The sequence below is a fragment of the Mustela erminea genome, chromosome 3 (assembly GCF_009829155.1).
Source record: "Mustela erminea isolate mMusErm1 chromosome 3, mMusErm1.Pri, whole genome shotgun sequence".
Taxonomy (NCBI): Eukaryota; Metazoa; Chordata; class Mammalia; order Carnivora; family Mustelidae; genus Mustela; species Mustela erminea.
In genome coordinates, this window is record NC_045616.1 from 139131097 (window position 1) to 139144994 (window position 13898).

Sequence of the window (13898 nt, forward strand, 5' to 3'; positions counted from 1 at the left end):
TGCCTAGGTTGACCCAGGTACCCGGAAAAAGTAAAACAATCCTCTGTCTTCAACCTCAACCTCACTGTCATTCTGAGGAGAGTTAATGGCTCTAGTTATGAGTGCTTTCTGCTGCTTCTGGGGTCCCCTTTCTCCTGGAATCCCCTTTCTCCAGGTTAAGAATCGATGGCATTCTTCAGAACTCTCATTTTATACCTCCCTTGCTTTCTCTCATTTAGAGAGAACTGTATCCCATTTCATTGTTTTTCGGTTTCGTCTTGGGTCTTACTGTACCTGGTATGTAGCCTCCAACATGCATAGAATGGGTGATTTCTATATTGTATTAAAACACAAATTTCCCTCTTTGTTTGGGTTTTAGAGTGAAGTTATGTGAACAAGTAAGTGCACCCTCTCCCAGAAGTAGTTCTACCCAAATAGGAGTGAGCCAGTCAGAATCTTACTTTTGGGGTATATATGGAAAAAAAATCAGGCAGGCAGCAGCTGGTATGTCCTGAGAAATTCTGTCATAGAGGCCAAAATTATGACAACATTCATAAGGTTTTCTAAGAAAAGGCATGAAGAGTTGGAGGATAAGGCCACCAACTGGTGGAGGGAGAAGTGGGTCTACAGAAACAGACCCACATAAAGCAGGGGAATCTTATCAGCGGAGCGCACTGAGTGACGCACGAACCCCACTGTTCCTCCACTCTCAGAGGCCTGGTCACAGGCCAAGTCCCAGTCTTAGATTTCTACGAGACGCCATCTTGTCTTCTTCCTTGTGCCACTCTAGGTCGGTGACTGCATCTTAAAATCAAAAGAGCCTAAGGAAACTAGATACTTTGAATTTTACTCTGGGAAGGAGGATCCCATGCCACCCATGCATGTGGTGGGGGGAGGTGAGTAGATCGCGGTTGTGGGAAAAATGAGGAATTGCAGGCATTATAAAGAAGTGAGAGAAAAAACTGACAAGGAACAATTGCTGAGTAGCATGGGGAGTCCAGCTGTGGTTGGGAACCATGAATTTCTAGTAGTAGTATTCTGTGTGGTGGTTGGATTTTCTCCAGGAATAGGACTGTAGGAACCAACAAGCTGGGTCGCTGGAAGGAAGGATCTTGGATTAAGCGGGACGAGGGTGCGGAGTCTGGGCTGGGTGGGGCTGGTGCTCTCTCATGGGTCTAGTCTGAACAGAGTAGAAATGAAAGGGTGGGGATTCTGATGGGGAGAAAACGGATAGTTGTCGAGGATTAGAGGGCTTGCTGAAACGGAAGTATTAGTGAGAGGAGGGTGCGGGTAAGATCCAGGAGGTGAGGAAGCTGCAAAGGCATGGGATATGTAAGACTGAAGGAAGTGGAAGGGCTTTAGACTGGGCCCATCCTCAGTGTGGCCCTGTAAGAACTGTTGATTTTCTGTTGCGTTTGGACCGCTCACTCATTGATATAACAATTAAGGTAATAATAAACACTTCTCAAGATTTTACAAGGTTACTTTATAGATGGCAGAATTAAAAAAAAAAGTAGTAAGCAGAGTGTTTATTTTTTTAAAATTACTTAAAAAAGGTTGTTTACAGAGATGTGGATTTACATAACTTGGCGACAACATTTTAAAAATGTACAGGCTATTTCATATTATTGCACTTACTCTTCCATAATATATAAGGCATTTTATTTTACATAAATAAAGGATAATGTAGAATATCATACAACAGGTGTGGTGCCAATTAAGTCAACCATAAAATTAAATGAGATGTGTTTTGGAGGACAGAAATGCAATCCAACTTATTTCAATCTTCACAGAATATCCTTGCAACTACAATTTACTTGTTACAACACGTATTTACCCTCATAGCTTATTGTGGATGACTGATGCATTAGAAAACTGAAACAATGAAAGTTTTAGTAGGATAATAGAATACCATTAGTGCTCACTTCAGGAAGTGTGGGGATTAGACTCATTAGAAATACTAGTCATGCCTTGAACACTGAAGACAAATAAGTAGCTTTCGATCTGAGGGTCAGAGATAGTTTAGCCTTTTGCTTTCTCCCTTAAGTTCCAACTGTTGGCCAGGGAAACCCTTCTGGCAAGATATACTAGAAGTGATGACTTTAGCCTGCTTCAGTGAGTGAAAGGTCTACCCTTGCACTTTTCAGATAAGATGACTAGAGACTCGGAAGGAGACTGTTCCATTGCGCCGAACTGCTCTAGAAATTCCGGTCTGTTCACATAGGACTGTGAATTTGTTACTAGGAGGCACAGCTGGAAGAGTCGAGGCCAAATATTCTTACCGTGTTGGCAAGAAAGCAAAAACCACACCACTGACCCCAGAGACTTAAAAACAATCTAGCATGCACCTTGCACTGACTGCCTACAGAATCCTACCAGGAAGTGTAGTGAAAAGTAGAAGCTACATGAGTCGTGTCTTTCTAGCTAACTCTTGTACTACATTCTCTTCTGTATAACCTGTTTAAAAAAAAATGAAAAGTCTGGGCTCACACCAGCCAGATACTTCATTCTCATCTGAGAGACCCCTGTGGGCCAACTCGGCAGAGGTTTTATGGTAAGGGAGGAGTCCCTCGGAAAACGATGTACAAAGGTGACAGTGCGAGCATCTCCATGATGGGGGCGGGGGCGGGTGTACAGTGACCTCACTTACGTTCTCTAAGCCACAGATCCAGGCTGCAGGTTACTGAAGGAAGCGTCCAGCACAAAACGTGGGCGTCGTCCTGCGCGCAGCTCTGGTGTCCTCACCCGTACTCCCAGGACTGGAGCAGCTGGTCTGGGTCCCTCTCGGGTCGGGGTTGTGCAACACAGTTCTGTTTCTTTACCTTGAAAGAGTGAGTCCCCCGCATTCCCCGTTGTCTTCTTTTTACATTTTGGTAAGTGAAACTGATGGAGGTTTGGAATTTAAGAAAAGAAGGTGCAGTACGAAGGAGAAGAGCCAGTTTTGGGACCGGGAGCAAGAGCACACTGACTGGGAGCGGCTACGGGGAGAAGTCATGCTTTGACAGGAGAGCAGCCGGGACCAGCTTCACGGGCAGTGTGAGTCACACCAGTCTTCTGCAGGGAACAGTTTGGGCCAAAGGAAGAATTTGCAAAACAGGAAAATACCAGCAGCAAGCGGTCCCTGCAGGGGCGTGGTCACACCCAGGTCAGGACAGTGGGCCGGTGCTTAGAAAGGGGCCGTTTCTTAAGCTTGTTGGCCAGGGGGAAAACCAACCAACCAAAGTCCCAAAAGGATGATTTTTAAGCTCCGCCCTTTGGATTGTAAATGTAATGCCTATGTTTATAAATCCAAGGATGCTAAAAAGATTACTAAAAATTTTTAGCTCAGTGTTGGGAGTGCATGAAATATAGAAATGGAAACCCAGTGACTATAGTATTTCTGCCCACTCCTGTGTTGACTGGTCTTGAATGCAAGCACTTACTCAAGACAAGTTCCGAACCAGATGCAAGGTGCTTTCAGAGCTGGAACCCGCTGCTTCTTCTAAGCAGCAGAGTTCATGGCTAGTTCGTATGGTTTATCAGAACAGCGTTTCTGTAAAATAGCCTTACGACTTACACTTTCAGATCACGATCAACACTTCATGATGATCCGTAACCCACGGAGTGAACCCTGCAGCCACACAGTGCACAGGACACTCACTAAAAAAAATACCCCTTTCCGGATTTTGCTTTTTCATTTTTGGATAATTCCTGAGCTCAGCTTAACTGTTAGGTCAGAACTGATTTTTTTCTTTTAAGTCTCACTTTCTTTTCACCGTAATGTACAGACCTACAGCTCCTTCCACTGAATGTGCCTAAAAGCATTCTCTTATTTACTTACAAAATTATATAAAACTGTAGTCCTTTATTGGTGACATTCGCGTCACCCCTCAGACTTGGTTGGCTCCCTCACGGCCAGGATTAGGTCTGCTGAGGGAGGAGGCAGGAAGGACACGAAAGTCTTAAGTAAATGTTTTGAATGAAGAAGGGCATGCCACATCTTGTGTCCCCATCAATAAACACAAAAAGGGAGGGAAGAGGCACCGGAACGAAAGGATCCCTCCTGGCCTCGGTTGTCCGGGTGGAAGGCTTCCAGAGGTCAGCGCCATTGCCGTCGCACACATAAGAGGTTAGCTCCACAAACAAGTAAAAACCTGGAGATTTCTGTAGTCCTTGCCTATACCAAGGTTCCTGTGCTGTTTTAGGAACCCAGTGTTGAAAGAAGTTGTTCTGATTTGCTAAAGTAAGGGAACTGAGAAAAGAAGATTCTTGTTAAAAAATGTAACAAGCCCCACTTGTGAGCGTCACTCCTGGTGCCTGTTTCAGGAAGAATTCCTGTGCTTCCGAATCAGCAACTGCACGGGTCCCTCCGGGACTGACTTCATAATAGTCCAGGCATCAAAGTGCATGAGCCCCACCAGGGGTTTCCCGTTAATGGCAAGAATTTCATCTCCGGCTTCGATTGTTCCCGCTTGTTCTGCTGCTCCACCTGTGAGAATAAACAGACAGCAATGCCAGGGCAACCTCGCGGGATTCCAGATAAATTCTGGGCGAGCTAAAAACTCAAATGAGAAAAATCTCTGAACGACACGCCCATAATTCTTAGGAAAGGGAAACAGTCCTTAAGACACACAGAGCATATACCCATGAAAAGAAATTTAGCTACGTAAAGATACTCAAATTCCCTCAAACACATACGCTATGGACTAGGAGAAGGCAAATTTCAACATATATAATCAAAATCCAGACGGCCAGTTGACGCAGGAGTACACGTTCCGCTTCTATCCGGTAGACCGTGACGGCCCCCCAGTGCCTGTGGAGAATACTTACACGGCGCTACGTACGTCCCCGTCACCGCTGTCTATACGACAAGCTTGTGGGTGTGCTACATATACCACATACGGGTGCTCTTAATACTAACTATGACATTACATAGAATACGACATACAGTAGATTCTTCTATGTAGGTATTAATATCATTATACTTTTTAAAAAGTTGTTTAGAATGAGCACGTGTGAGCGTGCTGGGGGGTGAGCGGCAGAGGGGGAGAGAGAATTTGCAAGCCGACTCCCTGCTGAGCGTGGAACCCCACAGGGGGCTCCATCTCACCACCCTGAGATTAGGAACTGAGCCAAAATCAAGAGTCAAATGCTTAACCAGCTGAGCCACCTAGGCGTCCCCAGGATAATTATACTTTTAATATAATTGTTTAGCTTGAGAACCTGAAGAGATTTGTGAAAACTGTCCAAGATCATAAAATGACTGATCAAATTCATAAAGAGACCTCTTATCTACCACATGTTTCAATCATCTTTACTGCTCTCAGCTCGCTTTCCTGAAGTCCAGTAGTTGAAGTCTAGTATTCGAAACAAATACTATCTCGGTCCATGGTAAACACCCCGACAGGCAGTTCTGGATGGCACTGGCTTGGTATGTTTATATTAATCCCAGCTAATACTAGTTACGAACACGGAGTTTGGGCTCTGGTGTAGAGGTTAGGGATGCGGACCCTGGCACCAGACTGCCTAGGTCCAAGCCTCGTTCTGCCCCTTCCGTCGTGTGACCTTCGGTGCTTGTGTAACTCCCCCGAGGCACACTCCGTCCTTTGTGAGACAAGGAGAATGGTACCTATCTGATAGGATCGTTCGGGGGGAGGCAACAGGAGTTCAGACACTTAAAATACAACAGGGTTGACATACAGTACACCCCGTATGTGACAGAATGCGAACACTTTCTAAGTGGAAGGCACAGGCACACACAGGAGAGAGCCGAGGGGCCTTTGCAGGGCGTTACCTTTGTATACTCTCTTAATGAACAGGGGCCCGTCTCCGGCTGTTGAGGATTTCCCTCCGTCCAGACTCAATCCCAGCCCAGCGGAGGTCTTCAGCACTTCGACACACAGCGCATCGTGTGAAGGAAGGCTGCTCCCTGCAGCAACGACATTTGGAAGGATGGAAATGACAAGGGCACTCCTCGCCTCCTATCCCGTCCCCCACGTGTCTTACCCCAGCACCCGCGTCCCATCTCCCTTTGAAACCAGCGTCAGGATGGGTCTCTCAGATTTGGAGCTGACCTCGTGGTTGTGTTCCTGCTCTACCTGCACCATTTGCTCTTCAAGGCAGTTTATTTTTAAAGATTTATGTATTTATTTGAAAGAACATGTGCACGTGAGCTGGGGGAGGGCCAGAGAGAGAGGGAGAGAGGCAGACTCCCCACTGCGCGCAGAGCCTCATGCGGGGCTCGATCCCAGGACCCCGGGATCATGACCTGAGACGAAATCAAGAGCCGGACGCTCCACAGACTGAGCCACGCAGGCTTCCCTCAGCGCTTTCTGGAAGCCTGGAGGCGGCTCTGGTGCCCAGGCAGAAACCCTCAAAGGCCAGACTGCGCCCGGCGAGCTCCATGCACTGCGGTGGTGTGTCTTGGTGAAGCCACGCTTGGGGAATCAGATCCGATCTCCTGCCGTGCGTCACAGGCCGGGGCTGATAGCCTGCAGCACCCTCGCAGGAGACTGTGATTGTGGACCCCAGAGCTCCGCGCCTTCCCCCATCGGCCGTGCGTGCTTATCGCGCACCAGCTGCCCTCGCCTCTCTCCACCGCAGGGTGTGGAGTGGGTGGGGGGCACGTTTCTATGGCAGTGGGTCCTCCACTGCAACCAGCGTGTGCCTGCTCTTTGTGCTGGTGTGGAGAGGCCTGACTGGGATCCATCTTGAGATCTGAGTAGCGATGGTGAGCCTGCCTCTTACTCCTCTTCCTTACACACTGCGCTGGTGAAGGATGTTGAAGAGGTGAGTGGAAAGGCACGCCGAGCTCTCTGGGAGGCAGGGGAGGGACCACAGATTGAACTGCCCCCTTGGGCTTGAGGCCAAGGTAGCCAGCATCCCTGCCTTTGAACAGAAAGGTCAGTCCATTAGTGTGGCTTAGAGAAGGTCACTCCACATTCCACAGGGTCTGAAGGCAACGTGCGGACAGGAGCAGCATGGTTTTCAGTAGGTGAATCGCTTGCTGTTAAACAGAACAGGCCTATTACAGTAGCTCTCAACTCTGGCCCAGTTCTATTGAAATCCCCTAGGAACCTTAGAAAGTTAGTGACTCAGGACCCTGGCCCCCACCCTCTCACCCCTCAGGGTTTCTGGTTTCATTGAGCAGGTGAATTTGCTGGGCAGGAAGATGGCCCTGTGCAACCACCTGCCTCCGTCTCCAAGTGGGATACTCTCAGGGCATGTGAAAGGATATTCCTTGGGTTCAGGTGGAGCCCTGGGCAGGGGAATTTTAAGGAATAGGAATATGAAAAAATAAAGTTTAAGCCCTGAAAGTGCTTACGATTTGGTAACTATGTAGAATCTGGTTCAAGACCAGATATTTTGAAGGTGTCCCAGGAATACTTAATGATTATAAATGACAGGATAGCCTTCCATATCCTGAGTCTTAAACATTCTGGAAGTTGCTGGGATTAAGCGCCAAGTGGTTTCCTGTGACGTTAAGTTTCTCGGATCCACTGAGAACACACGAAGTAATGAAGACCGCGCTGGGGCAAAGGTGAGCGTGACATGGTCTGATGACTTAAGGTGTTTCCCAGTACTGGGAAGGGTTTCAGTCTTCTAGCAGCGCAAAAGCAAGACAACAGAGGAGAAGGGTGAGAATACTCCAGGCCCGTGGAGGCATCTGGACAAGAAGAGTTTCCCACCTGTTTGGCGGAAATGTGTGTTGTTTTCAGCAAAGCAGTCACGGATAGCCCAGGCCACCATTGAGGCCAAGTTGAACAGAGGAATTCAGCTTCCCTTGACTTTATTAGGGAGAGATGTTGAGAAAAAACCAAAGGCCTCCTCAGAAGGCAGTGCCCTGCCCTGAGCTTCCACAGGCTTTTCTTGCTTTCCGGACTGCAGACATTGCTCCTGAGACCACCACGGAGGTCTGAAGTAGTTCTCTTGAAGGCCGCAATCAGCCCCGTGCTTCAGAAATAGAAGTGGTACTTAGTTCTGAGCAAATAGCTCGTATGCCTTCCCAGTGAGCCTTGTGATGACAGGATGGACAGCGCTCAGGAAATCCACTTCCGAAACTCTTTATAAGCTCTGTTGGTTAAGGCTAGAGTCTCCGTTTTCAAACATCTGTGCCTCCTCATTTCCTTATGTTCTTCTAAAACCGGAAAGAATATAAACCCTGGTGTTTTCAAGGACAAATGGCAGTTCTGCAATTTCTGCTACTCTCCATGATGCCCCTTATCACAAGAGTTTCGTGTTTTACCTACTGGCCACTTAGGTCCTAAGAGGATATAGCTGTGAAAGGGCTTCCCTCTTCGTACAAACGGAGAAACCGGAGAAACCGTCAAGCAGCCGTTAAGTCGTCAACAGTATGGCTTTAACTACACGGGGCGGTGGTTTCTAACTTACTAGGAACACTGTTTTTTCAAGAAGCATCCACAAACATTAGACTTTACTACATTTGATTTCTTATTTCTTCTTTTTTTGAGAGGGAGGGGGACCATTTGGGGGGCAGTGGGAAGAACAGAGGGAGAGAAAGTATCCCGAGTAGGGTCCAAGCCCGGTGTGGAGCCTGATGCAGGGCTCAGTCTCACAACTCTGAGATCATGACCTGAGTCAAAATCAAGAGTCCAACGCTTAACCAGCTGAGCCACCCAGGGGCCCCTCCATTTGATTTTGCGGACCCTGAGGGCAGTATAGTGCCTTTTTGTCCAGCCAGGATCTACTCTGCCAGTGGCCCACTCCCTGCCAGCTTTTGAGCTGGTGTCTTACCTAAACCAGGCTCCAGGGCGCTGGTCTTTCTGGAGAGCAAGCCCTTCCCGTTGGCTTCCTGCCTACTGGAGGGTCTGGGCTGATCGTTCCCTTTCTTGATGACCACGAGGACATCTCTGTGCAGCTGTGCTTGGTGCAGAATCTTGAGGACATCCCCATGGGCTAAGCCAGCCAGTGAGGCACCATTGACGGACAGAAGGAAATCCCCTCGGTTCACAGTCCCTTCCTGAGAAGCAGCCCCCTGAGAACACACCCTGTGCACCTGGGGCGAGGAATGACAAAAGCCAAAGTATTTGGAACCTTTAGTAAAAGCAAGAGGGTAGATGCAAATCTGTAGTAGAGGAACTTTCTACTGGCAAGTTTGCAAAATCCTACAAATGTTCACTGAAAGCCTATATGCGGTGTGAGGGATGGAATTACAAATGTCAGTGCTGGCATCTGAACACAATACATTTTTCCCTCAACTTCTCGCTAGCGTCTAATCTGTGCTTGGCACTCCATGGGGCAGAAAGATCACAAAAACAAAAAGGACCTGGTCTGGTCTCATGGGTGATCTTAGAGGCCTTCAAGTGATCTAAAATTGGAGGTGGTTCTTGAGAAGGAAGTGATTTCAGAAGCATATGCAGATTTGGTCAGTTAATTCTAGTGTTTTCTAGTGCTTAAATAAAATGTTCAGGTGAATATGAGGAAACTCCAGAAAACTGTGGTTATATATATTGGCATCGAATAGGTCACTCTGTGGTAAATGTGTGTATCTGTGCCAGTGACTAGTAATGTCTGTCCCCTACTTTTCCATTTTTGCTCTATTAGGAGGAAACAAACACCAGCGTTCTTTGAACACACGGACAGGACTTTGTCCTCGTCACCTCTGAGGCTGCATCAGGAGTGACCTCCCAGAGAGCATCTTGATGGGGTCACTTACCACAATTGATTTTGGCTCCACGTCTGTCCCTCCTGCCACAGTGAATCCCAGACCTGAGCCTTCTTTTTTATTCAAGACTATGAAGCAAACATCTTCTTTATTCTAGTAAAAAGAAACAGAAAAAAGTCCAGTTGACCTCTGAATAACCCAGGGGGCGGCTCACCGACCTCTGCTCCATCAAATCTGCAGAGAATGCCGACCCTAAAACTTAACCACTAATAGCATGCCGTTGACTGGAAGCCTTACTCAGAACAGAAACAGCTGGTTAATGCATGTTGTACATGTTTTCTGTGTTGTATAAAGCTAGAGAAAAAGGTGATTAAGAAAATCATAAGGAAGGGGTGCCTGGGTGGCTCAGTGGGCTAAGCGTCTGCCTGCGGTTCAGCTCATCATCCCGGGGTCCTGGGATCAAGCCCACATCGGGCTCTCTGCTCAGTGAGGAGTCTGCTTCTCCCTCTGCTTGCTGTTCCCCCTGCTTGTGATTGATCTCTCTCTCTCTGGCAAATATAAATAAAATCTTAAAAAAAAAAAAAGGAAAATCATAGGAGAAACATTAATAATTCTGTAAAAATCTGGTGCATAAGGACCTGTGTTGTTCGAGTTGGCTGTCTGTTCCTTGCGCCAAGGGTTAGGAAGCTCTGATGGAGTGAGTCCTGGTGCAGGGCCGTCGAGCTGCTCAGCACAAACCCGGTGGTTACTTGGGAGCTTTCGCACAACACTGGAATGGGAGGAGCTTCATCTCAAGCGTCCAGCACCCCTCCTGGGTGGTGCTGACAGGAAGGCGTTTTGAGGAACACCCTGTAGCTGCGGGCCCACAGGGTGGACATGAACTAGGACGGTGCAGGGGCAGCGGACAATTTAGGAGCTCTTCCAGGCACCGGAGTATGCCTTCCCAAATCTGAGCAGAGCACATCATCTGATCATGAAGGGGATTCTTTATCGCACAGCTGTTTACATCTACAGTCAAGCCAAGCCAGTGTCAACAAGAACAGAGAGAAGCAGTGCCAAGAGGAGGCAGGATGAGAGACACTGAGGCCACTGATTTATGTCCTTGTCCTGCCATGTTCAGTTCACTGGATTTCAGGTGCAGGTAAGGAACTATCATAAAATACAAAATATGTTAAAACATATAAACTACCTTAAAACTAGCAACTCTTATTGAGACTAGAACATTCCTAGTAGTGTCCTAGGGTTAAGTAGCAAAAGACTGTCCTATGTTTCAAGCACCAAAAAAAAAAAAAAAAAAAAAAATACTTAGAAATAAAATACTTCAGATAACTGAGTTGGGCTAATTATTCTGAATGGTGATTTCCTTCACTCACACACTATCTGATGAAGCACCATCTTAAAGGTCTGCATTTATAGGTTCCCCACGGGGTGATATACAATCTGTCAGTTCAAGGTGTTCCCAGTCCAGCAAGAGAAAATAATCTAATAATAATAACCCTTCAGGCTTGCTTTGATGAGAAAGAGTGAAAACACTGAACAGAGAGAACCATCTCCATAGTGTGCTAGGGAGGGAACCCAGTATTTAAAAGAAAAAGAGTTCAGTCCTATTAGTGTGTGCTAAAGTGCAACCCCAAGCATTTTACACCTCCTGAAAGAAGTTCATTCAACCCAAATCCCCACAGGTGGACACTAGAATATCGCACAGACTGACGGCGAAGTCCAGCCGTTTCTGCAGTCAGACCCTGTTCAGTGGAGGGAATGAGGACCAGGCTTTCTCAGTGAAAACGGGAGCATGTGGTCCGGTCAATGACTTCTGTGTAGCTTCTGGGAGGTGATGCTTGATACTAAAATAGTACTTCTCAGATACTTAAATGCCTTTATGGGAGCAAAGACAATATTTGAAAATGGAATTCTCTTGCATTCCAGGACATGACACCAAAATTTTAATTTACTCAAATTTATTTTCTATTCCTGTTTAAAGATACGAGTGTTCTAGAAGCTATCAGGCCAAATCTCAGCTCTAAATAACTCAGCACAGCATCAGGGAAGCTACACGCACTGAGAGCTCCCCAAGGTTTGGGTGTGCTGGGGTCAGAGGGGCCCAACTGATTTTCTGCCTCTGATCTCTCACAGCGCCCCCATTAGGAAGCCACGGGAATTGCTGTGCCCAGTTCCATTTTTAGCGTCCCCACAAAGCACACTCACTACAAAAGCAAGCAGGAAACTTCTGGGGTTGGTAGCCTGAGCACATCTCTGCTCACGTGAAAGCAAGTGAAGACTGCAGGATTATAAGGGGGAAAAGCCGTGTTCTGATCCAGGCAGGATTGCCCTTCCACAGCAAACCACAGTATGGTCTCCTGCGAAGTGTGGAACCAGAGCCGGGTGAGAGGGGAGGTGGGAGGCCCCAGAGGATGCCCCCCACCCCTCCTGGTGGCACTTGGCATTCCGTCCACATAAAGAGTCTCCCCTTTTGTTTGTGGTCCCTGAAAACGGCATCCCGTTTGTGAGCTGGTTGAGACCTTTTGCTTTTCTCCTCCATTTCCTCTACCACTGTCGGTTAGTCTGGAGGAAAAGGGACCCAGCGAACCGTGATCCCACCGTGCCACCTGGATTGGAAATGCCAGAACAAGACTTGCAGGCGGGCGACGCGTGCTTATTGTCTGTCACAGGTTGAAGGAAGAAGGGAGATGACAGACTAGTCCCTTTTACTGAAAGTGAAAATGCTGGATGTCTCGAGGTTCACCGCACAGACCCAAACCAGTGGGCTGAAGACCAGCGGGAGTATAGCTAAGCTAAGGGCCACCGGTCTCCTCCCCATCCTGGTTCACTCCTCAGTAGATGCCAACAGCACAGCCCTCCTGGGTAATATGAGAATTTCTGGAACAGTGTTCTTGGACTTATCAGAGAACCGGGTCTATTACCAGTCGAGAAGATCTGTTCATAGTTACTTTTTTTCCCTCTAAACAAGTATTTATTAGGGTTCAAATCTCTATGGGTCGTCCTGAGAAATTAATGTTCTTCAGCGACATATTCTAGATATGAACCCATGGCTTCGGTTTGTTGAAGGACCTCATCTGTCAGGACCACCGCGTCTCGAACCCCAGGCTTCAGAAGCGCCCGGGCTACCCAGACGCGCTAACCCGCGTGCCCAGCAGGTGGCTCCCTTGACAAGGAACTGAGGTCCAGAGCCGCGCTTGCGGTCCTTCCCTCCCATCTCCAAGCCCCGAGTTCCGTTCTGAGGAGCCCCGGGGGACACACTCCGGACGCGGGGGGTGAGGAAGGCAGCTCGTCTCTACGGGGGAGTCACACCAGCAGCTGCGCGGGGATTCCACAAGGCCTACCTAGCTCGAGGAGCGAGCCGCGGAGGGAGACCGCAGTCAGACCCCGCTGAAGAGCTCCCCGCACCGACCTGCGGCGGGTCCCCGGGGCTCTCGGGGCTCGCGGGGGCCCAGTCTGAGTGCGCATGCGCGCGGCCGCCGCTCCCTCGCCCCCGCTTGTCCGGTTTCACTCACCTCTGATTGTGCTTTCGCTTCCTGAATGAGAGTGAGGACGGTCGATGGGGACCCCACTGATGACAGAACAGACTGCACTCTTTGCTGGTCCCCCGCTGAGATGAGAAGCTGATCCAAACTAAAGAATATAAATATATTTGAAGAACATTAAAGAAAAAAAGCGATTTTTCCATTTCATAAGGCCATATTTCAAAAGATCTCCTTTCTACCAAATCATGCTCTCTTTCGGTCCTAACAACTCTTCGTGCAAACCAAGGGGGAATCCTGAGAGCTCTAACAGGAACTTATTCGCTGCCAACAGCTCGGGGAAGGACTATGGCTTCTGGGATCCCTCCAGAATGTTAGGGAACCAATCCTGGAGCTTAGAAGAAAATTTCTGACACACTAAAAAATATTCTTTAAAATATGTTAGAAATTTTCTGCTGAACTCTGGTCACCTTCAAAGGCCCAGGTTCTCCCCCGAGGTGTGTGGTAGGTGCCAAGTCCCTTCCAGGCTCCTCTCCTGAGCTACAATCTGGCAAAGACTTTTTCTGCAGGCACTGTGTGTTCTAGTATTGACATTAGAAACAAAGGGGCTAAATGTAATGTGGCATCCTGGAAGAGAAAAAGGATGTTAGTGAAATTTGTTCGGTGAAATCAGAATGAAGTCTGTAGTTTAGTTCATCGTGTTCTGCCAGTGTTAACTCCTTTTGCCAACTGAACCATGATTACGTCAGATGTTCACATCGGGAGGCGCTGGGTGAGGGGTTCTTCACAGGAGCTCTCTGCGTTCTCTCTGCAACTTCCTATAAACCTAAAGCTAG

The 13898-nt window shown here is 47.9% G+C and overlaps 1 protein-coding gene across 11 annotated transcripts in view; it reads right to left on the reverse strand.

Annotated features, from left to right (window-relative positions):
* Positions 1–1490: 1490 nt before the first annotated feature.
* Positions 1491–13898, reverse strand: part of PDZD2 (PDZ domain containing 2) — a 348844-nt gene continuing 336436 nt past the window's right edge. For 9 of the 11 annotated variants that reach the window (XM_032337688.1, XM_032337684.1, XM_032337685.1 and 6 more), the window contains 5 exons: positions 13096–13213; positions 9635–9736; positions 8713–8974; positions 5753–5887; positions 1491–4447 (listed from right to left, as the gene is read on the reverse strand). In XM_032337688.1, the coding sequence (XP_032193579.1) occupies positions 4281–4447; positions 5753–5887; positions 8713–8974; positions 9635–9736; positions 13096–13213 (784 nt within the window). In that variant the 3' untranslated portion in view covers positions 1491–4280. Of the gene's footprint in view, positions 4448–5752; positions 5888–6219; positions 8096–8712; positions 8975–9634; positions 9737–13095; positions 13214–13898 lie in introns of those variants that run through there. The other 2 variants (XM_032337686.1, XM_032337687.1) reach the window with 2 other exon arrangements.